Raw genomic sequence first — 23,412 nt, forward strand, 5'->3', positions numbered from 1 at the left:
ACATGGCGCTTCTCTATTCACATATATGCCACCTAATTCCCGCTGCCGCAACCGCCTGTATTGTGTGTCGAGATCAACCAAATTCGAACACTTAGTGTGAGAACAGTCTGGCCTCAGTACCATTGGCCTCAGCCTCAGCCACAATCTTCTTGTTGGCCCTAGTTAAATCCCACTTCAAAAACAGACAAGTGAGACCACTGAGTGTAGCAAAGACAATAAGCAAAATCATCGCCATAATATATCGAGGCTCGTCTTGGTCGCGGAAGAAGTAAGGGCTCATGATGTTTCCAAGCTGTGCGATAACGTTGATCATGCTCGTCGCGACCGCCTTCTTTTCTGGTGTCTGGTTGAGAACGCCCGCAGCCCATGAGTACACGAGACCATTGGCAGCGAAACAGCCAGTAACATATAAGAACGATGCCACATAACGCACCGGCCCGTTGAGAGTTGAGACGGAGATGACGAAGCCAACTACCGAAATACCCATGGGGATGGCAATATGATACGACCGTTCGTTTCTCTTGTCGCTTGACCAGGAGATGAACAGGGACGCAATGGCACCGATGAGAAATGGTGGCGCTGTGCACAGAAGGGTTATAGTGCGGGAACCAAAGCCAAATCCACTGACGATAGAAGGGTAGAAGTAGTTGAAGCCGTACGCGACATGGTTGCAGATAAGCATAAAGATCTTGTATCACCGTCAGCATTAGCGAGGACATAGGGGACTGTTCAAGATAACTGACGAATACCCAGGTCCGGTGGTCAGCGACAGCTCGCTTGAATCCCCACCAGACAGAACGGTTGCTCTCTTGCGGGATGCGGTCCATGGCAATCCGCTGATTAGCGACTCGAAGCTCCTCCTCCGTGAAGAGCCACCTCTGGCTTCCGGTATTAGACTCGGGAAAGTCGGGGAGGAGAACCATCGCGCATAGGGCAAGCAGGAAGTTGACAGATCCAATGATGATGTAGAGCCACTGTGACAACTCCTGTTAGCACCATTCTCCATAACAAGAATGCATCTACATACCCTCCAGCCTGCGAGACCTCGGACTTGATCAAGGTTCGAAAAGACACCAGCTGCGATGAGACCAGAGAATGCTGTTGCAATGACAAGACCAGAGTATAGAATTGCCATGCGCAGACCGAGCTCACCGCGAGTATACCAGCAAGAGAGAAGAAAGAAGACTCCGGGAAAGAATGGAGCTTCAGCGATACCGAGGAGACATCGAACAGTGATGAGGTGGCCGAAGTTATCGGCGGCGGCGGTGCTGGCCGAAACAGCAGACCAGACGCAGGCCCAGATGGGGAGGTAGATGGAAGGACGAACGCGAGTGAGGATCATGTTACTAGGGATTTGCATGACCATGTATCTGTTGTTCCGGAGTCAGTTCTGGGTTGAGCAAGCAGTGGGTTTGGTAGATGTACGAACCCAGCGTTCAGGATAGAGACAGCTGTGCTGAACTGGGCTCCGGTAAGGTTGAGATCATCCTCAATGCCATTCAACTTGGCCTGACTATTCCCCAGATTAGCGCAAGTCGCACCGACTGGAACGAAAACACATACGCGATGGCAGTTCGATCGAGATAATTGAATAGGTACAGCAGCCAGATAATCGGCATCAACGTAAAGTCCAGCTTACGAACGATACGCCGAGACGTCTGCTTGAACTGTTCATCCTCAATGGGGCGATCATCAGTCTGTGTCTTTGACAGCTTGATGCTGGGTTCCTTCTGCCCAAGACCCTCATCATGGAAGGAATCAGGCTTGGAGTTGACGGCGTCTGCCATTTCGACGATGGAAATATGGCAAGGTATGTATGAGAGAAGACGTTGTTCAGGATGAAAAGTCCGAGTGCAGATTGAAGAGTCCGAGTCACCAAGGGCTGCTTCATATACCTTTTCTCCCAGCTCGTCAAGCCTGGGGCGAGAGTCTTGGGGGTTCCTGTTCTCGGGGCAGATTCTGGGGTTTGAATCCGGGGTAACAACGCGAGCCAATCGCACCTTGGCCGAGGATATCATGCCCCACGCTATTTTAGCTTCGCTCTTGGTCCGACCAGCATCAGACGAGCCGGGGGGGCACAGCTTCCCCGCACTCTTCCCCGGATAACAGTATCTCTGCGGGGGATGACGGGGTCTAGACTCATCAGCATGGACACATGCCAGACTTCGACTTGCTCGTAGTTGTTCATTGTCAAAGAAGCTGTTATGTAATTGAGTTGTCACAGTATTGTGACATCAGACCTCTCGCGACTGTCTAGAGTACGTTCCGATTTAGTTGACACAATCAAGGCTCAGAACATGTCACAGCCGCCTAGAAAAAGACCCCGGCATACGTCTGAAGTCGACAACAGGCCTGCAAGCGCAGCAGCCTGTGAAAGATGCCGATCGCGGAAGGTCAAGGTACAGAGGCCTACTGTCTGCACCATCTGCTGCGAACTAATCGCTCAATGTCAGTGCGGCGCCGAGTTTCCCAGATGCAAAGGCTGTCTCAAAGCCAATACTCCGTGCATAATTGCCGATCCATCGGCCCAAAGACCATACACCAGAGAGTGAGTCCTCATCACGATTCAGATGCGAAGAGATGCTCACTAAAATTTTCTTTTAGGGAAGTATTTGCACTAGAGCAAAAGTTGAAAGACCTTCAAGAGAGGGTCGCAGCGATTGATACTCCAGTTCCAGCCCAAGGTGACCCTGTACCTCCTCGTCAAGCAACTGTTGGTCGAATCGCTCATCCAGCGGACGTTGTTCGGTATGTTGGTCAAGATACGGGCGTCAGGTTTGCTTTGACTATTCTTCTTGCAACTAACTAAGATGCTAATAGGCTCTTTCACAGTTTCTTACTCTCCAGGCTTCATTCAGCGTCGGACCGTGTACAGCAGGGTCCATCGCGGCCATCAAACGACATCCCAACACCGCTCACCCGTATCGAGTACCATTTACCACATCCGTTCCCAGCTCCTCACATCGCTTTGCAAGCTCTTGATCATTAGTAAGTTCAGCATGCCATCAATTCTCCTGTGATACCATATTCGGAGTCTCAAAGATCACAGCTTCAAAGAATTTCACGTTGCGCACCCGATTCTCAAGCGGGAGGCCCTGCAAAGCTGCCTAGAGCGGGCTCCAGATTGGAGCAGCCAAGAAAGGATCAACTTGAGAGATGAGCAGAGGCACGACATCTTCCAGCTCTACATGGCCATTGCTATTGGCAGCATACGACTCTTTCGAGAAAAGACATTTGACCAGCATCCTTTCGGTTTCTTTACTGCCGCTTTGGAGATGAACCCTCCTGCAGAGTCTCGTTATAACACACTGGGGAATATCGAAAACCTCATATTAATTGCTCGCTTTGGTGTCTATTATAACATAGGTATGTATCAAGGTCCACTTCAACGTCTATCTAGTGCTGATACAGTCGATAGGATGCTCACTGTGGGAGCTAAGTCGTCTCTGTATGAGGAGTTGCATCGAGCTGGATCTACATAGACGACGGCCCAAATTATGCGGCACTGATGCCTCGCTCCTCCAACAGTGTCAGAGGGTCTTTTGGGAGGCTTATCTCTTAGACAGGTTCTCGTCGAGGACTTTAGGGCGTCCATTCGCAGTAGCGGACAGGGTCATCTCCACTGATATTCCGTCGCCCGACGAGGAAGACATCTCAGTTTTCCAATGGCTGATAGGAATCGGACGCCTTTCCTCTGAAATTCAATCCGCAATGGAGGAGAGAAGACCGAAATCCGCATCACCTATTACTGGTTCATCTGCAACTTCAACTCCCGACCTTGGTGAAGTCTTGTGTCAGTTACGTCGTTTTCATCACGATCTAGGTAGTTGGCATGAGTCAGCACCATCGTTTAATAACCCGAGCTGCTTGTTCGAAACAAGAGAATTCTTTGAGTTGACATACCAGGAAGAACGACTTCGTCTCATCCGCGCAACTATTGAGGTTTTGGGCTCGAAAGTAATGCTACCGCCTGATTTACTCCTCGGGCCCTGCCTGCAAGCCGCTCGCGCAATTATCTGTTCCTTTGCTGCTTTGCGAGGTTGGAATATGATTACTTTCTCGAGATCTTATATGCATCTTATATTCACCGCAGCGTTGGTTATCGTCGCAGTGCTCGAGACGCGCACTCATCCACAGGATGGACGGAATCACAAGACACGGTCGTCTGGAATAGATGCTGATGACTGGCTGCGAGATCTCGTTGATGACCGGTGGAGCGCTGAAGCGAGAGATATATGGAATGATCTATCTATAGCTGGTTCATTGCTATCGTGGTTCGCAGATTCTATGCCAGATATGACTGTGTATAACCAGTTTTTCCAAAGGTTACGCCACCAGCTGGAGACAGCAGGGTCCTCAAGGGAACAGCCTCCGCAGCTGATGCTGGAAAGTGCTGCACCGGGTTATGAAGCACATCCACCCCGTAACAGCCCGCCCTCCGATACTTCAAATGCTGAGAACAACACTGCCTTGAACTATGGGGATCCGCTGGGTATGGATGGCATGAACGCACTTGACCTCACAAGCATTCAGGTAGATAACCCACAATTTGGAGCGCTGAGTGAGGGTGGAATGCCAGAAGGATGGCCACTTGCGTATGTGTTAGGGGTAGAGGGCATCTCGGCGGGCTTATCTGAGTTTGTGTGGGATACCGTGGTTCCATGGGAAGAGTCGCCTGCAAATTCATCAGACTTTTAGCTCAGCTTCACAGGACAGTATGTTCCATCTTGACTGTTTTATTCAGAAATCTCAGTATCAATATGTATTCAATAGTATTTCCCTTGCCCTTGCGACTTCATCGTTCTGTCTATTCACTTCTGATTCTCACGCAAAAACTGAAGTATGCCATCTGTAGCCCCATTGATCGTAGCAATTTGTGTCTCATCCGTCGCAGCAGCAATATGTGGCGTCCCAACGAAACGCGGACACTTCCAAAGCCGCTCATACTTTGCCAATGTCGGCGGCTCCTGGCAATGGCAGTCAAAGCCAGCACCCCAAATCTCGCCCTTCTCCAACGCATCTGCCATATCTTCCTCATTGACGATCCCACCACGTGCTGTGTTGATCAATATGGCTGTTTTCTTCATTTGTTTCAACTGTGGCGCTGCAATCATGTTCTTCGTACTGGGAGTGAGGGGGACATGTAGTGTCACCACGTCTGCGACCTCGAGAAGCTCAGGGAGGGTGTTGACACGCTTGTGGGGGATTGTGTTCCAGAGGCCGTCTTTATCGGGAAAATATGGATCGAAAGCAATAATAGCTGCTTGCAGTCCACCAACGAACATTTGTGCAATGGCTTGACCGATATGGCCCATGCCTACAACTCCAATGGTCTTCTTGGACAGCAGCATCCCAGCTATAGTCTCCTTTCGAATAGCCTCGCCCTGGATTCTCTGCCTGATGACCATTTGGGGCACTTCCCGAGCGACTGTCAATGCCAGACAAAGCGCCATCTCCGCCACAGCCGAGGCATTGACGCCAGGAGTGTTGCAAATTTTAACATCATGTCTTTTGCAAGCCTCGACGTCAATCTTATCTAAGCCGACGCCCTGTTTGCCAATGACTCTTAGTTGCGGTGCCGAGGCAAGGTCGTCCTCTGTGATGTAGTAATCCTTGATAAGGATTGCTGTGGCGTGAGAGTGCCAATTCTCTGTGCGTGGATCGCCATAGAGGATACAGTTAAAAGACTTTTGGGCGTACTTTATAGCCTCTGGATGAAAGTCACTGAGGATATAAAGTTCAGGTTTGGTGGCGGAATCAGCCATTGGCGCGGTAGTCGGTATCGAACCCATTGTAAAGGTTGAGGTTTATGAAGGTTTCTGCTGATGGTATGAGTGGCTTCTCGACAAGATTCCAGGCTCCAACTATATAATGGAACGTACACCTCGCGGGCCGTCGTTGATAGACTTTGTTATCGAGCCAAGTCCTCGGCATTGGATATCGGGCGTCTTGCGAGGTTCAAAGTCCGAAGGTAGCAATATCAGAACCCCGCACTATTACCCCTCACAAACACCATTGGTGAGAACATGGGTCGCATTCGGCTGCGCTGGCTCAATGCTTTGTACATATTCCATTACGCTTGACCATTGAGAATCTCCCGATAGCCACAGATAAGCTTCATCGTTACATACACAGAACCTTCGCTCAATTCGGCTCATCCTGAGAGATTATACACAGGATGGCAGCCGTGATCTGTCTTAAATATATCGGCCCAATCTCCTGAGCGCTGGCCTTGATTGCTCCAAGCTGATCACCAATAACCTCAGCTGGTGAGAAGAATGCAGCCGAGCTTTACATCGATATCAGAAACTTACGAATACCGAGAGCCATGCGACCATAATGATTCAGTCGAGGGAATTGTCTTCCTACCACGTCAACTTTAGTAATGGCAATATTGAACGCATCATTGACACCATCAACCTCAAGGCTATCCGCCCATGCCTGACCTTCGGGTGATAGATGGTAGGAGCGGGAGGAACTGGTACCAAATGATGGTACGGCATCTCCAGGGTTCTGGAAAGGTAATGAGGGCGGTGGCGGTTGCCATGTCATACTTGAGCCATTTGATCCCAAGTGACTTTGAGGGACATGCCAGGTGGTATTCTCTCCTACTCTATTCCTTACGATAGTTCGAACAGCCATCACGTATAAACAGGTAAATGCCATGGTCGAAGAGCTGTAGCCAGTGATGAGAGAGAGATAAGAACGATCTGTCATGTGAACGCGGTCCAAACTTCGTGCCACAGCTACGCATATTTGTGAAACCTTCAATCTCTTCATCCGGCTCTCCTCAGTATTCATATCACCTAGAAACATGGTGATTGCGTCGGAAGTAGGCTCGAAGTCATTCAACTCAGGCCCAAAAGAGAATAGAGTCAACAGTTCCCTAACCGCCAGTCGTAACATGAGGGTGTTGTATAAGGAGGTCTGGAAGAGATAAATATTACAACGGTCTGGCTCATCATGTGGCAGCGAACTGATTCTCCAGCTAATGGCCTTCCCGAGGTGATGCTCGAAGTCGTCGCAAGGACCTGATGACTGGGGACTGTTTGTAGTCTCACTAACAACCTGGGATAGAAGTCGGGCATACTGGAATAGTTGCCTGTGATACACATCCCGAGAAGTAGGGCGATGGGTCGCGGATTCAGAGGTTCGGAGACTCGAAATTATCTGTCCGTGCTGTGCACATTGACTAGGCGAATTAGAGGCAGGCTCTGGCAGAGGAGTGGCGATGTGTCTAACATCGATACTCGGCGGTCTCCCAAGCGCGGCGCATATCAAGACATCCAGAAAGTAACATCCCCAAAACGTCCATCTCCTCTGTTGAACATCCAACAGCGACACCGAGGCAGACTTGGGATCTTCACGATGATAGCCCAGGGCGATACACTTGTTCATGGTGAAGCTCGAAAGATGCCAGGCTGAGCCAGCAGCAGAACAGTGCACAGCAAGAATTACAAGCAGCTGAAGGCACTGGATGATGTCGATGCCATCTTCCTGATTAAACACCCTGTCCAGTAACTCCATGCATTTCCCAAGCACATGCACCGCGACCCAGGATCCTTGTGAGATAGGATATGCATCGCTTACGAGCGGCACAATAGCTATGACGGCGTACGCCATAAACACATGCGCAGGATCGGTAGCTACAACCCTTCTGAAGTGGTCCTCCTCGGCATGCGATATAGCGTCGATGCCCACTAGTACCTTGTCCACGGGGAGACGTGGAAAGCGAAAGTCGACGACGGCGAGGTATATCTCAAGAGCTTTGTTCGCATCTTCTGGGGGGATACGTAGCCGATGTTTACTACCCTGAGGATGGTGAAGGTATGTCGATATACCTTCCCATAGTGAGTCAGGGCGAGCAGTGGACTCAGGGTCGCCGCCGTAGGTCTTTGTGATGCCTGCGATTAACCGCGGAGTGGAGAGGTGTTTGAGGAACTCGCCACGACGAGAAGATGGCTCGGCCATGGCGCTTAGGGAAAGGAATCTCATGTTCATGCTTGTGGAGTGCGGTAACGTCGCGTTGTCCTGGTGCTCAGACGGCCCCCCTACGGCAGTATCTGAGGACAGTCCATCATGCTCAACAGCTGCAGAAGCGTTGTCGTTACTGGGTTCGCCTCGCTCAAGACCCCGAAGCTTCTCCTCTAAGACCTCGATCTGCTCCAGCAACCGCGTGACGGGTCCTTTCCGCGCCGTGACTCTATCAGTACCGGAAATAACTGTCTCCTCGGACGCCGATCCAATACATTCGGCTTGAGCTTCTTGGCATGGCTGACAAACAGGGATTGTGCGATCGCATCGTTGTTTACGGCGTGAACATCGCTCGCATGCGAATAGTCGCTGTTCGGACATTGGAGCGGATGGAGAGCGAGATCAACCTTGCCATCAATTCATTGCATACTGATAATGTATTAAGGACCGATAATCTCGGCGTGGGTCCGCGAGATGCGGGGAAGATCTCGCGGACTCCGCCCGAAGCTAACGGTGCTCAGCATCGGACTCCCCGCGACGCTCAATTCTCAGTGGCAGAGGCACTCAGCTCCATGAATCTCAGTGGCCAAGTCAACTTAGCATCGTTCAATTGTAATCAACATTAGCCGCGTTATGTTTCTGCACATAATATCGTTGCAATGTGTCTTCCCATCTTCATCTCCAACGCCTTACATTTCGAAAAATAAACCAAGCAACCCTTCTAGGTACAAATATACAACTCGCATCCAAGATAAAATGGAAGCAAGGAATGAAAAGCCTATCACCGTCGACGAGATAAGAGCATTGGCTCAAAAGCGTTTACCGGCATACGTCTGGCGCTATTACGCTGATGGAGCTGATGATCAACTGACAACTTTGCGGAATCAAGAGGTGTACAGAACGTGAGTGTCACTACCCTAGAGCTGACCAGGCCTGAAACTTCTTTTCACACCTTGGCCTCATCAGCTTATCGCAGCTCCCTTGTGGAGAAGAGCACTAATAAGTTTACATCCACAGTCTTGTTATTCGTCCACGCATTCTTCGAAATGTATCTTCAATTGATACCTCGATACGGATATTCGGAAAACACTATGATATACCCATAGCCATTGCACCAAGCGCATATCAGCGGCTCGCTGGGTACAACGGTGAGATAGACGTCGCCCAAGCCGCTTTTGCGCGTGGTACCAATATCTGTCTGTCTTCCAACGCAACAACATCCCTGGAAGACGTCGCTCGAACCCTACCTCAACGTGACGCCAAGTACCCCAAACCATGGTTTCAACTATATTTTGTTCGTTCCCGCGATATAACAAAAGAGCTCATTAAGCGGGCCGAACGAGCGGGCTATGAAGCTCTCGTTCTGACAGTGGATACGACGACCATGGGAAATCGCCTGCACGAACGCAAGAATCCATTGAAGCTGCCTGCTGCTTTGAGCATGGCTAACATGACTACCATCAAAGGCGGTGGCGTATCAAAAGGTCGATTAATTCTGAACGCCGAGACTGCAGAAGAGGCTGCCAAAATTGAGAGGGAACATTCGGATCTTCTCGTCGACTCAGCTCTGACGTGGACAGAAACAATTCCCTGGCTACGATCTCAAACAAACATGAAGATTATTCTCAAGGGAGTTCTCACAGCCGAAGATGCCCTCTTAGCAGTAGAAGCCGGTGTCGACGCCATCATCGTGTCAAACCACGGCGGTCGTCAACTCGACAGCGTTCCAGCGACACTGGAGGCTTTACTCGAGGTTTCTGACGCTATAAAGGGCCGCATCCCGGTTTTATTCGACGGTGGGATTAGCAAGGGCTCAGACGTCTTCAAAGCCCTAGCTTTAGGGGCAGATCTTTGTTTGTTGGGAAGGTCAGCGCTGTGGGGTCTAGCCGTGAATGGGCAACAGGGGGTAGAAACAGTGTTGAACATCCTGGAAAGAGAGCTGTGGCGCACAATGGTGCTGAGTGGCGCTGCGGCAATTAAAGACATCACTAGGTCAAAGTTGGGGGTACGGAAATCGGGTTCAGGCTTCGGCATTGCAAGATTGTGAGCCTAGTGAAGAGACTAGAAGCTGCGCCTGATTGATCAATTCAACGCGTGATTGCTTGTGAAAGTTGCGTTATTGTTTTGGTACGAAAATAGGTACAAAAAAAAGGCGTGAGAGTTGACAGTAATGATGCAGCCAGGCTGCCAGCTGAGAGACGGATCCAGGTACTAGTTTCAATAGTCTGTAGCACTTGTCGTCTCATTGGGCTGTGCAGCTGTAGGGTATAGGGGCAGTTCAAGCCTCAACGGTCCTCGAGCTAACGATCTAGAAATTACAGTCTGTGCAGAAGCGCACTAACCCAGGTCCGCTCAACTTCCTATTGGTCTACCCACAAACATAAACGCCATGACGTAAATTTCGACCAGTAACCGGGTTTCAGGTTTATTGCTACTCTTCCAGCAGCGGGCCCAGACCAGTGCCCTACCATCCGTCGTTAGCTGAACAAACCGCGATGACCGTTGCTAGCTTCTGTCTTTGATGAGCAGCTAGCTAGATTCAACATCCTTGAACCTTGCAAGGAAACAAGACGTGAGCCGATGCCAAGAGGAATACGGGGTACACGGAATACAGCGTGAGTGTTAGCTCAGCCAAATCACAATCGCAATTTCAACAGCAGCTGAAGTTTTCAGCCTGGCGCAGCTTGGTTATATTAGTCTCGTACAGACGAGTCATTGTTGGACGGCAGCGAGGAAATTGCCATGTTTAGTAAAAGCCTCTTTAACATGGCTATAGATAAGAAGCTGTGGTTATATAGCAATAGACAATCCCAGCCCCGCCGGTAGATCACCCGTTCATCCATTCACTCTTTTCATTCATTTTCCCAGTCACTCTTTACTTGTAAAACCATCACGTTCTTTACCAACATGAAGTCGGTCCTTACCTTTGCGGGCCTGGCGTTTGCCAGCTTCGCTGCCGCTGGCCCCTGCAGGCCTCGCACAACAACCACTGCTGCTGTAGTTTCTTCCTCCACCGAGATCGCTTCCTCCACGGCTACCGAGACTGCTGCTGTTTCTACCAGCACGGACTCCTCCGTCCCCGTTGTCTCGGAGAGTTCTACTACCCTGGCTACAGTGATTGTCTCGGAGACTAGTGCTACTGAGACAAGTGCTGGTGAGACAAGCGCCACTGGTACCACTACTGCCGAGACAAGTGCTGCCGGCACTACTACCGCTGATACGAGCGCTGCTGACACCACCACCACCGCTGCCGATACCACGACAACTGCTGAGGGCACTACCACCACTGCTGCTGAGACCACCACTGCCGAGACTACTGCTGATACCACTACCGCTGAGGGTACCACCACTGCCGAAACAACAACCGCTGAGGGTACAACTACCACCGCTGCTGAGGGCACCACCACCACTGCTGCTGACACCACCACTGCCGAGACTACTGCTGATACCACTACCGCTGAGGGTACTACTACTGCCGCCGACACCACAACCACTGCTGAGGGTACTACCACCGCTGCCGATACTACGACAACTGCAGAGGGTACTACCACCGCCGAGGGTACTACTACTGAGGGTACTACCACTGCTGCTGACACCACCACAACCGCTGAGGGCACTACCACTGCTGCTGAAACCACCACAACTGCTGAAGGTACAACTACTGAGGGCACTACCACTGCTGCTGAAACCACCACAACTGCTGAAGGTACAACCACCGCCGAGGATACCACCACTGCCGAGACAACAACCGCTGAGGGTACTACCACTGCTGCTGACACCACCACAACTGCTGAGGGCACAACTACCACTGGTGAGGGCACAACTACCACTGCCGACGCCACCACCAGTACCTCTGCTGAGCCTACTGCCGACCAGTCTTGCGACAACGCCGGCCTGGAGTATGCCATCTACAAGCACACATTCTACAACTCTGATCCTCCTCACTTCTCCTCCTTCGACCCCACCTTCTTCTATACCGCCACCCCCACCTACCAGGGCGAGACCACTCGCATCGGTATCCCTCCCGGCACAGCCTCTGATACCTCCTTCGCTATCTACGATGGCAGCCCTTCGCAGCTGTGGCAGTACAAGGCCGTCAACCACCGCGCGTTCCTCTATGCCCCCGAGACCGGCGACTACACCGTCACCATCCCCAACTCTGATGAGATCACCCTCATCTGGTTCGGCGAAAAGGCCATCCAAGGCTGGACTCGCGCCAACGCCGATCTCGAGCAGGACTACCCCGGTGGCACCTCCAAGACTTTCACCATTCACCTCACTGCTGGCACTTACACTCCCTTCCGACTCCTGTGGGCTAATGCTCAGGGTGATCTCAACTTCATCGCTGAGGTGCAGGCTCCTGATGGAAAGGTCATTGTCAACGGTGATGGTAGCGATAACAAGTACTTTGTTCGCTTCGCCTGTGATGAGAGCACACCTACTTTCCCTGATTTTGGCTACGGTGGTTAAACTGCTGCTGACCCCTACCCGGACACATAGCAAAGTATATAGTGCTTCACCCATGAAGCCCAAAATATCTTCGAGTATATAGCTATTTTAATATATAACACTCAACGACATTACCTTTCTTGACATACAAATATGCCCGTACCAGTACCCAACTCCGGGCATACATGGACCAACACTTGATGACTTTTACGCTTTATATAACAAGCTCTTCTTGAAAGCTTTGACCTCCGTGTCTTGGCGTATCAGAGCTCTTTAAAATACATACTTGAACTCCAAGCTCTGATCTCCCTCTTTTCCATTACTGTCCTTACCCTCTGCGATCAACTTCTCCTTCTGTCGCATGCGGTACTTGAGAAGAGCATAAATGAGTCCGACGCATACAAGGGCCAACACCTCTCCTCCAAGAGAGATTGCATTTCCCATGACGTAACGAGGAGCATCCTGAATGGGATAGATCTGCGATGCAGCCATTCCGGATGCGTTTGCGAGCGAGATGAGCATAGAAATTGCGACAGAGCGCTTGTAATCCGGCTGCATGTTGTTTGATACCCAGCTACAAACCATTAGTTCAATGTCTGTTGTGTGATTAGGGTCTTGACTTACGTGACCAAAACAGTGTTGAAGGAGTAGACGCCAGCGCCGACGAGGAACATGGCAAAGAAACCCGCCGCCTTGTGCCCGGTGCCGACGACGACCACATATCCGACAATGACTAATAGTGGGGAGTGGATGAGGCAGATGGCTCGGCGGTTGAGGCGGTCTGAGACGTAGGTGGTGGCTCCAGTGAAGATGGATGCCAGAACGTAGACAGGGATGCTGAGATAGTTGGCTTGGAGAGAGGTGTAGCTGCACCACTAATTAGCGCTGTTCGAAAACGAGATAGAGGTACTTACTCGAGGCCCTTGAGGAGAGTAGGCAGGAATGTGCCAAAGCCGAACAGTGCGATAGAAGCACAGAATAGCGAGACGGAAGCAAGCCAGACGAGGGGATCGGTGAGGGCCATGACGACTTGCTTCCACGAGAAGCCTTCTGTTTCCTTGAAGGGATGATTGCGCTCTTTGATGAGAATCATTGTCGACTTCTCCTCTTCTGAGAGGAACCAAGCTGTTTGCGGAGAAGTCGGTAGACTCAACCAGCAAACGGCTCCGATGACGAGTGAAATGGCACCCTCGATGATGAAAAGCCATCGCCAAGCAGACAAACCATGTCGCGCACCCATGGACTGAATACCATATGCGATAAGTCCACCAAGGGCTCCAGAGAGCGCAATAGAGACGTAAAGAACCGCCACGCGTTTTCCTTGCGATGCAGGTGGGTATATCTGAGAGACGACGAAAGTGAGAGAAGGAAAGAGACCGGCCTCGAAGAAACCGAGAAGTACTCGACAGGCAATGACTTGGCCGTAGCTATGAACGAAGCCAGTTCCCAAAGTGATGAAACTCCAGCTTATGATGGCGATAGCAAGGACGCGACCTGGTCCGAATTTCTTGACGGCGAGAACCCATGGTGTTTCGAATACAACGTATGAGATGTAGAAGTACATCGATACATCGTTGAATTGGGTTCCATGCATCCCTGTATCTTCTTCGAAGCCGAAAACTCGAGCGTTTCCTTGAGTATGACGATTAGCTTTCTGAGGTGCAGCTTAGGTTGATAAAAGACTTACCGATGTTTGTTCGGTCAAGGTAAGCGAACAGAACAAGCAGTGCCATCTGCGGCATGACGAACTTGTCAAACTTGGACAAGACCTTTTTCTCGACCTCAGTGATGTCGTTCATCTCGCCAGAGTTGTGATCGAGCTCTTGCTCAACCGGCATCTTGAGCTCCGACTGTTTCTCTGCGGCTTCCATCGTGACCAGTGCTGAATGTGTAACGACAAGAGGTCATGAGAATATGATGTTTAAAATGTGGATTACAGGTTCAGATCTACTCTTTTAAGGTGGCATGCATATCCGAGTTATCACCAGGTGATCTGCTGCACGATGGTCACTTATCCACCCCCGCATTTGATAGTCTGATAGTCAAGTTGTAATAAACCGTCGGCGGATGCAGAAAACTCCACAAGTGGAGATGATTATGGTAAATCCTTGCCTTTCGAATGATTATACATGATAGAGATGAGATAAGACTGATACGAGATGATAAGAGATATTTTGGAGTCTCTCTAGCTTCAGAATTGAAGCTGCGACGTCGAACCATGCATTGATGATCTCCAATTGAGTTTCAAAAAGCCAATCTACAGCATAATCAACCAGCAGCCGTTAGTAACAGAGTTCTTCAACAATTACAGCCTTTGAAAGCCAATTGAAGATAAAGTTCCTGCCTGGTACCCCGCGTTTTAGACATCCTTGTAGCCATGAACAAGGTTATGTCATAGTTCATCGGCGAGATTGGAGTTCACTTCCGAGCTCCAATAAGCTTCCCAATGAAGAATAGTCTCCGCCGACGGCTGACGGCGGACAATGACCCCACTCTCAGCACTCGGCCGTGATCCCCAATGTTGAGAGGGAATTATGACCGTCGGGGACGATAAAGGATAACGATTGAGAGGACTATACATAATTAGACGATACTTGGATTTATCACTGAATTTGTTATCGAGAAACTTAGTATTGGCAATAGCAGACATTTTGAGGTTGAGCATTTGAGATTTTGGTTCAAATCATCACTTGTAACAACAGACTTGTCACCAACGAGTCGATTCCTCTCAACATGGGTTCACTCGCTTTACCACCGTTCAAAATCAGCGAAGTTGATCTCGCAAAATCACTTCATGAAGGCTGTCAATTCGGCGCCGCGCACCGTTATGGAAAGTAAGTCACTCCCACAAAGTTCCATTCTCACAAAAATTAACCTGATTTACCCTAGGGCCTCTACAGAAACCGGCATGGCACGGCTCAGTCTCGATGACTCGGACAAGCAAGTGCGAGATTGGTTCATCGCCTACGCCAAGTCGCTGGGCTTAAAAACTTCGATTGATCAAATGGGCAATTTGTTTGCGATCCGGCCAGGCAGGAACAATGATTTGCCTCCAGTCATGATGGGCTCCCATCTTGATACGCAGCCCACTGGTGGTCGCTATGATGGTATTCTTGGTGTCATTTCGGGTCTTGAGGTTTTGCGAACGTTGAACGATCATGGGTATGAGACTGCAGGACCTATTGGAGTGGTGAACTGGACCAAGTACGTGTCCCGCGACGGGTATGCTCTCTGAGAAATTGGCTAACTTTCGTAGTGAGGAGGGCGCTCGCTTCCCCAAGATGGCTGTGTCATCGGGCGTATGGGCCGATGTCATCCCTCTCGAAACCGCATGGGATCTTCGGGAAGTTCTGGCTGCTAACCCCAAGTCGATGAAGGAGGAGCTCGACAGGATAGGCTACTGTGGCGAAGAGCCCGCTTCATATCGATCAAACCCATTCGCGGCGCATTTCGAGCTTCACATCGAGCAGGGACCTATCCTAGAAGACGAGGGTCTTAAAATTGGCGTTGTGCACGGTAAGAAAGACCCTTTACGGACGTTGTACGGTGATTAACAGCGAAAATAGGCGTCCAAGCATTCAAGTGGTTCAATATCACCGTCAAAGGCCGAGACAGCCACGCAGGCACAACACCACTATACGCCCGCAAAGATCCCGTCTTATCCGCCAGTAAAATGCTCGTCGCCGCCAACACAATCGCCAAAAAACACGACGGCCTCGCAACAACCGGAATCTTCACCACCGACCCCGGCACCGTCAACACAATGGCGCACACCGTAAAATTCACACTCGATCTCCGCCATGTCAAGGATGAAGTCCTCGCCGAGATGGTCAAGGACTGCGAGGCCGAATTCCAGCGCATTTCTCATGACGATAGCGAAAAGGGCTGTGAAGTCGACTGGGAGCTCCTTGTTGACAGTCCCGCTGTCAAGTTCAATCAAGAGTGTATTTCGGTCGTGGAGCAGAGCGCTGCGGATGTTTGCTCGACGTTACCGCGGAATGCGGAGGGCAAGCTTTGGAGACCTATGATTAGTGGTGCGGGGCATGATAGCTGCTACACGAATCGGGTTTGTCCTACGAGTATGATCTTTACGCCGACGAGATCGGGCATTAGCCATAACCCGACCGAGTATTGCTCGCCTGAAGATTGGTAAGTTTTCTTCGTGTTGTGGAGGATTGGAGACACTAACTTGCTGCAGTGCACTCGGCGCGAGTGTTTTGCTGGGAGCGGTTCTGCGATATGATAAGCTTCGTGCGAAGAGGAACGAGTGACTTGGATAATTAGTATTATAATTCAATGTCTATATTGTATAGTGAAATAGTCACGGTCCTTGGTTGAACTGAAGAACAAGTCATGATAAGAATCTTGAGCCAGTAATGAGAGCGAGACGTGATTGTTTCTTCTTCTTCGGGAATGAATGAATCAGACAATGGTCAGAGTTAATAAGTGTAGCAGCAAGGAATAACAGATATTGACCAGAGATATGGCGCTCACTGACACCATGATTGGCTCCATGATAAGGTTGTTGAATCTCAGCAATACAGATCAAGGCAGCCGCCCCTCGTTGAAGAAACCTTGTGGCTGCATCAAAATACAGAAGTTATATCAATACTATGACTCCATAATCTGTTGCATGACCACCCAGATTGATATTCATGTCCTACACATGCGACAATTTGTGTTCCGTGACAGACATCATGTTTCCCCCGACACTAACTGCCGGCCTTCCAATCACGTGCCCGGATATCGGCGCCAACTCGGCCCCCGCTATCGGTAATTCACTCCATCAATCGCATACCGTGAGTCTTACCATATCAGCATCTCACTTTGCGCAATGAATCATGACGAGCACCCGCACCGTCAAGTCGCGGGCATAAGGCGCTACCGCTCCAAGTCCCAAAGACCATGCGACTTATGCCGAGCCCGCAAAGTCCTCTGCAATATTCCTGATCCGACGCGTCCATGCCAACTTTGTGATCGCACGGGACGCGATTGCACGTTTGTGGGGAATCCGAATAAGAAGCCGAGGGATAACCGGACGAGAAAGCTGGATTCTGAGGGAGGAGGGACGCCGGTTGTTGTGCCGCGGCCGGAACAAGGGCTGATGCAGAATGTTGGTGGGTATGAGGCGTTAAGCATGCAGGAAGGTGAGAAGAGAGAATGAATGAAAGGCAAGGGCTGACAGATTATAGAGGCTCAATCTTCCGGCATTGAACCGGGGCTCGATTTAACACCTCTGGATGGCACAGTATCGCAATCAATCTTCTCACCTGGAGGCGGCATCAACTGGGACATGTCATTCGACCAACACGGAATAGACCAGCCGTTTGACTTCTTCGCCAACGGCGAACTCCCCAACCTCGAACCCCTCGATGATCCAACACCCTCAGATGACTATGGAGAAAACCCCATCGTCACTCCTAGCAAAACAGCGGACCTTCCCGCCAGCCCAACAGCCCTGTTCGAGCGCCTCTCATTCGACCAACGGCCAGACCACTCAACCTCACTAATTGGCTTCTCTAACGAGTCAGACCCTTTTTCTCTTAATCATTTTCCGTACTCAAGTAGTGATGAAGTCGACTTTTATCGCGTTGCGTACCGACGGCAGCAACACCCCCAAAATCATTCGTCTCCGGTGAATCCCCCGATTCATTTTCTGCAGAGCCAAACGGGGACTGCTATTGAGAGCCAGAAGATTGTGGATAAGTGCATGTCGTCACTGGGTGATAGGGAACATCTTGAGAAATTGGTTGATCGAGAAACGGGCGTGGCGTTGGTGAAGTTGTACGCCTTTACCACTCCCTCTATACTTGTGCAATGTACTTACTTGGTTGTGTACAGGTACTTCAGATTTGTTTTCGAAGACTTACCGATCCTTTCTCGCTCTGTGGTCTTTGAAGACCTTAATAAGTTTGTCGCAGAGGCATCTACTGGCTTGCTTGCCGGTATGTACGCGCTTGCACTGCCCTTCACGCCTTGGGATGAGAAGCTCTGTCTCGACAGTGCATATTTCAAGCCCGACGTTAACGATCTATGGCAAATCTCGTACACCTGTCTTCAGAAGGAACTTCACTTTCCCCGTCTCTCCACCATCCAGATCTTTCTTCTTCTTCTCAATCACACCCCCTTTGATGTTGTCGTAGTGGAGAACCCCTTCGTGTGGTCCTTGGCGGCTTCCATGCTGGCCATGGCTCAGTCACTGGGTTTGAATGTCAACTCTACTGGATGGAAATTGCCAGCGTGGGAAGTTCGTCTGCGGAGACGGTTATGGTGGGCTGTTTATGTTGAGTATACCTGGCGTGCAGTCACTCATGGTCGGTCTTCCATGATATCTGACGATGACTGGGATGTCTCACCACTTACATCTGCCGACTTCACTCTTGATCCTACAGCTACAATACCGGAGAGCATTCGAGATCAGTCACTTGACTATGTCATCCGTTTATGCTCATTGACCGAGATTACTAGCGGAATCTGTCGACAATTCTTGTAAGACATCTTCGTAGCCCCTCTTCTGGCTATGCATCGATATAGACTGACAAAAATAGCTCTCTGCGTGCCGCATCACGGCCTCAAGTGCTTGACTCTCTTCTCGAGCAAGCTCGCGGTCCACGTCAGCAGCTACTCAAATGGCTTGAGGACCTCCCTGAATCTCTGGCTCTAAGACCAGAGCCCAGCGACAGCGATGCAGATGACTCAGTCAAGAGTCACAGATCCCTCTACGTAGCATATTACACCACGCACATCCTCGTCCTACGAGCATTGCTACGTCCCATCATTGACAGCAACACACAGCTCAACCACGTACAATCCTCTGTGGAGACAGTGCTCCAAGCATGCCGTGGTCTAATCCAAACAGTCATCAAATTCATCCGTGGCTTAGATGCCAGGCATCAGTCAGCATTCTGGCCCGCATACACACGGAACTGTCTTGCATATCCCGGACTATTCTGCTACATGCTGTGTCTGCAGAAACGGCAGCCTGATATGACGGCGTATGATCAGAACCTTCTCGCGACATGGAGAAAGACTCTCCGTACGCGAATGCAGTCGTGGCCCTTCTTGCGATTTGCTATCGTCAAGGTTGACGCGATTTACTGGAAGAAACTATACCAGGACAAGAACTAAGGTTTTGATTTGAACACGTGGAGTGTCGGTATTGTGAGGAATGCTTGTAATAATAACCACTGAACTCATAACGAGGGAGAATTTATATCTAATGGTCATCGATTGAAAGCCGCAATGCATAAACTTCTGGATAAATCATGTTGCACATTTGTGCGCTTAACCTGAGATACTCTGTTTCAGCGGATATACTCTTCGTGGAGCGGGTGTCAAATGGCCTCGACGAATGATGTGTCGCGTTGTTCATGAACTTACCTACTTACTTGAGAGGGTTTATATTAGAAACGCCGAAATACTGTAATTGGCAAATTCAAAAGCATGCCCGCAGCCAATCACGACTGTCAGGTATAACTGGTGTTTTATGTATAAGCCATCACAGATTGGCTGGCGGTCCGACCCTTTTCAAATTCCGAAATTTATGAACTTGGACATGTACAAACCGGATCCCTCCCGCCAAAAATGTTGGCTGTGATTTTGAGCGTTATTCCTACGTGGAGCAATTGAGCTTCCACATTCCAAGCAGTCAAAACGCGTATCGAACTCTGCATCACGCTGGATTGGAATTGGCATCTCTCAACACACAGGGGTGACTCACTTTCTACCGGAGGCTGGTAATAAACGTTGAGTTTAAATTCAATTGACCATTGACAAGATAGCTCCGAGAACTATGTCTTGGCTAAGCTTCGGGTGCTGAACTTTCGGCGATATGGAACTCTGTCAGATACAAAGATAGTTCGTCAATTGATCATTTAAGTTGTATTTATATGTCAAAATAACCTTATCGATAACTCACGCCCAACGTAAGCTACCCTGAAGAATATCGCGCCAAATAAAAAGCATGGCTTATCCCCGCCCCTGTAACGCTACAGCTTTGATGAAGATGCTACATTGCAACAGGCCCGCCTGAGTGACTCCTCACCTTTGTACAAACTCAAACCGATGAACTGAATTTATAAGAGTGTTGTTTAAGTTGATGGGGATAGCAGCTGACGCCCCTCACACGCCTATAAATATCGTGCTGCACACCCATCATGGCCCAGTGTCCATTTATCCCCCCTTCTCCTTAGATCTAGAAATCCTTCAACACTTACCATGTCTGACTACCGTAACTCAATCTTGTACCCCAATTGTTCACATGCAGCTGACCCCCCACCAGTAGATGTTCACAAACAAGAGCATTTCTTCTCGGTCGAGAAGCATCCTGAGGAATTACCCTTCCTGAATGCCATGCTCACCATCTTCGACCGTCTGGGTCACCTCGATGTTGTCAATCACGCGTATAACTATCCTAACCTCCACCTTGCTGCCTTCTACGGATGGGAAGATGTCACTGAAGCCCTGCTCAACTGGGGCAGTAACCCTGATGTTCAAAACTCGAAGGGCTTCACCGCATTGCATGTTGCCTGCGCCTCTTTGGAGGTCAAATCGACAGAGATAGTTCAGGCTCTGATGGAAAAGGGTGCTGATCCGAACCTCAAGACCGATGCTACAGAATTTGCTCCTATACATCATCTCATCTGGGCAAGTTGCAATGCGGCCGAGCCCTGGGACTGTAATGGCAAGATGGAAACGCTTTTGAACGGAGGAGCCGACATCAATTCACGAGATATACGTGGGCAGACGCCTATTCATCTCGCCTCTTGTATCCCCTGGTGTAATAGCATATTTGATCATCTTTGCAAAAGAGGTGCAAGACTCGACCTTCTCGACAATTTGAAGAGATCTATCTTGCATTACGCAGCTCTGTACGGAGACCTGGATCACATCACCTATCTACGCAAACACGGCCTTACAGAACCGGACCCAGATGGCATAGACCTCAACAACCGAACTCCATTGGATTGGATGGTATGGAGGACGCATGCCAAACAGGAAGACCTCTGGGAAAACATGAAACGACCCACTGATGAAGAAGTCAAAGCCTTCACTTCTTTGATCGAAGAAATCAGGATCCATCGCTGGGAGGACGTGCACGGCACAAGCTATCAGAACGATCGCAGTTGCTGGCACCAGGTAAAGACTGCAAACCATTTGAACCCACGAAATCGCCTGGTCAATCTCCCCATCAGCCAGAAGCCAATCCCTACCACGCCGCCATCTATTGAACAGGAGATGCATGCTAAAGATCAGTGGGCGGATTATGCTTGATATGACGGGACACGGGGGAACCTTTATAGCTGATAGGCCATAGGACAATTATCAGAGAATGTTATTCAACAGAAACCACCAAACATTCAAAGATCGCGCAAACGAGAGATCCAAAGTGACAATGTGAGTTTTCCGTCAGTTATCCAATGCACACTTGGAATATATTACAGCGCGTGAAGTAGGTCGATTAATCTTTGAGGGGGTACTGCAAAGGAGTACATGCCAATCCGCCGGAAAGGCCAGCATAACGAGATTGACTGAATGGTGATATGGGCGACAGGCAACTTCATTCCGTATCATTAGTCTCATTCGAAATGCAAAGGATTATGACAAACTTTGTTCTTAACCTATTTATATGTCGACGTCGCTGTTATTGGTGAACTGGAACAAAAAGGCCAATTGCTCGAGCAGAGTGATCTGGGCGAGGGAGATTACACAATGCGAAATCAGAGGTTATTACTGAACTTTAGTCACAGTAGTAAACGATTAGACAGCCTGTAGTAAGGTATAGATATAACATATTAGAGGTCATGATTCGAGAACAATTATGTTTCAGGCGGATTTATAGTTTTATACGTGATTAATCATGAATCAGTTTCTGCCACGTCTTCCTTTTACCTGCATTTGAGGCTGGTATCACGCGTTGACTTACAACTTAGTGGTTTCTTTGTCCACTTAGACTGCGGTCTCAAGATATCCCTATTGGTTTGGCGTAGTAGCCTTTCCACCCCCTCCACCATAAACATCAGGACGCCATGGGACTAAAGCATACCCGGGAGCATGGGATTTCAGGCCTTGATCCCACTTGTAGATAAAAAATCTCCCAAGGTGATCCACGAGAACATAAATATCGCCATGTCCAATGTCTCGAGACTTTTGAAATACACTCGAGAGGGGGTTTAAGGTTTGTGCTGATCGCGAGCGGCGTTGATAATAACGGCTAAAATCAATGGAATGAAATTGATGTTAGTCAAGACGGAGATACCCAACGATTGACAAGGTCAATGGAAACCGCTGCGTAGACAGGGAGGTCAATGGATGGAAGATCTCTTTCTACATTAGCGCCGACGGACTGCAACGCAGGGTAGGAGAAGACAACACCAGTGAATAAGCTTTCGGCCTAGATCAAGAGAAGCGGGAAAAGCGGCAGCATGGTCTGTAGGTTCTACGGTAAGAGTAGGATGCAGGGTAGACATAGTACGACACTCGACCGTGATAGTGATTGGGTGAGGCACGAATACTGGGAAACTCAATGCAACGAAGGACATGGTCGAAATGACAGATCACTATTGCGCGCCAACACATGACATTTATTGCATTTTCTAATGAGATTATAGGCCTGTGCATAGCCCTCACGATAAACCATTGTTATTTCCTTGTCTTCAGAGACGAGCAGGATACAGCGTGAGCAACAAATTGTTACGTGGAAATACTAACATACCGGTACGAAACCTTAAGTAGCGTATCCTGATAGGATAAGATCCTTCTAATTCGAGTCTAGCAACCCATACCGCCTTACAAGGCAGCCTGTACGTGATGAGTCCGCTAGCACCAGTAGCTCTTTCGGCAGTTGCTCTCACGACATCAAAAGAACCATTCGTCAGCCCAATCTCATGACAGTGAGATGAAGTCCAGTAAGGTTTCGGGGAGCAGAAAGAGGTGGGAAAGCCGCAGCGGCGCAAAGTTTAATGGACGGGGCCGTCTCGATATAGATTT

General features: G+C 49.6%; 10 protein-coding genes across 10 annotated transcripts; 5 read left to right on the forward strand and 5 right to left on the reverse strand.

The window, feature by feature from the left end:
* Positions 1-91: 91 nt before the first annotated feature.
* On the reverse strand, positions 92-1,787 carry FMAN_05147 (uncharacterized protein; the record flags this gene model as incomplete). Its single annotated transcript, XM_041825697.1, has 5 exons — positions 92-688; positions 744-974; positions 1,028-1,370; positions 1,430-1,513; positions 1,564-1,787. 5 exons carry the CDS (start codon positions 1,785-1,787, stop codon positions 92-94), a joined length of 1,479 nt encoding a protein of 492 aa, XP_041691052.1.
* A 510-nt stretch (positions 1,788-2,297) lies between these two features.
* On the forward strand, positions 2,298-4,698 carry FMAN_05148 (uncharacterized protein; the record flags this gene model as incomplete). The annotated part of the gene is made up of 5 exons (XM_041825698.1): positions 2,298-2,548; positions 2,605-2,775; positions 2,821-2,988; positions 3,035-3,366; positions 3,419-4,698. The coding sequence occupies 5 exons, from the start codon at positions 2,298-2,300 to the stop codon at positions 4,696-4,698; spliced, it is 2,202 nt and encodes a 733-aa protein (XP_041691053.1).
* Positions 4,699-4,811: 113 nt separating this feature from the next.
* Positions 4,812-5,792, reverse strand: FMAN_05149 (uncharacterized protein; the record flags this gene model as incomplete). The annotated part of the gene is made up of 1 exon (XM_041825699.1): positions 4,812-5,792. One exon carries the CDS (start codon positions 5,790-5,792, stop codon positions 4,812-4,814), a length of 981 nt encoding a protein of 326 aa, XP_041691054.1.
* A 352-nt stretch (positions 5,793-6,144) lies between these two features.
* On the reverse strand, positions 6,145-8,355 carry FMAN_05150 (uncharacterized protein; the record flags this gene model as incomplete). The annotated part of the gene is made up of 2 exons (XM_041825701.1): positions 6,145-6,266; positions 6,315-8,355. 2 exons carry the CDS (start codon positions 8,353-8,355, stop codon positions 6,145-6,147), a joined length of 2,163 nt encoding a protein of 720 aa, XP_041691055.1.
* Positions 8,356-8,730: 375 nt separating this feature from the next.
* Positions 8,731-10,021, forward strand: FMAN_05151 (putative L-lactate dehydrogenase (cytochrome); the record flags this gene model as incomplete). The annotated part of the gene is made up of 2 exons (XM_041825702.1): positions 8,731-8,876; positions 8,992-10,021. The coding sequence occupies 2 exons, from the start codon at positions 8,731-8,733 to the stop codon at positions 10,019-10,021; spliced, it is 1,176 nt and encodes a 391-aa protein (XP_041691056.1).
* Positions 10,022-10,842: 821 nt separating this feature from the next.
* Positions 10,843-12,498, reverse strand: FMAN_05152 (uncharacterized protein; the record flags this gene model as incomplete). Its single annotated transcript, XM_041825703.1, has 1 exon — positions 10,843-12,498. One exon carries the CDS (start codon positions 12,496-12,498, stop codon positions 10,843-10,845), a length of 1,656 nt encoding a protein of 551 aa, XP_041691057.1.
* A 198-nt stretch (positions 12,499-12,696) lies between these two features.
* On the reverse strand, positions 12,697-14,294 carry FMAN_05153 (uncharacterized protein; the record flags this gene model as incomplete). Its single annotated transcript, XM_041825704.1, has 4 exons — positions 12,697-12,997; positions 13,048-13,290; positions 13,338-14,055; positions 14,111-14,294. The coding sequence occupies 4 exons, from the start codon at positions 14,292-14,294 to the stop codon at positions 12,697-12,699; spliced, it is 1,446 nt and encodes a 481-aa protein (XP_041691058.1).
* Positions 14,295-15,156: 862 nt separating this feature from the next.
* Positions 15,157-16,694, forward strand: FMAN_05154 (uncharacterized protein; the record flags this gene model as incomplete). The annotated part of the gene is made up of 5 exons (XM_041825705.1): positions 15,157-15,257; positions 15,313-15,627; positions 15,680-15,939; positions 15,990-16,572; positions 16,622-16,694. The coding sequence occupies 5 exons, from the start codon at positions 15,157-15,159 to the stop codon at positions 16,692-16,694; spliced, it is 1,332 nt and encodes a 443-aa protein (XP_041691059.1).
* A 426-nt stretch (positions 16,695-17,120) lies between these two features.
* Positions 17,121-19,551, forward strand: FMAN_05155 (uncharacterized protein; the record flags this gene model as incomplete). Its single annotated transcript, XM_041825706.1, has 5 exons — positions 17,121-17,222; positions 17,273-17,570; positions 17,616-18,207; positions 18,265-18,912; positions 18,972-19,551. The coding sequence occupies 5 exons, from the start codon at positions 17,121-17,123 to the stop codon at positions 19,549-19,551; spliced, it is 2,220 nt and encodes a 739-aa protein (XP_041691060.1).
* A 1,089-nt stretch (positions 19,552-20,640) lies between these two features.
* Positions 20,641-21,696, forward strand: FMAN_05156 (uncharacterized protein; the record flags this gene model as incomplete). Its single annotated transcript, XM_041825707.1, has 2 exons — positions 20,641-20,653; positions 20,705-21,696. The coding sequence occupies 2 exons, from the start codon at positions 20,641-20,643 to the stop codon at positions 21,694-21,696; spliced, it is 1,005 nt and encodes a 334-aa protein (XP_041691061.1).
* Positions 21,697-23,412: the final 1,716 nt, after the last annotated feature.

Source organism: Fusarium mangiferae (assembly GCF_900044065.1).
Source record: "Fusarium mangiferae strain MRC7560 genome assembly, contig: FMAN_scaffold023, whole genome shotgun sequence".
NCBI classification, from domain to species: Eukaryota; Fungi; Ascomycota; class Sordariomycetes; order Hypocreales; family Nectriaceae; genus Fusarium; species Fusarium mangiferae.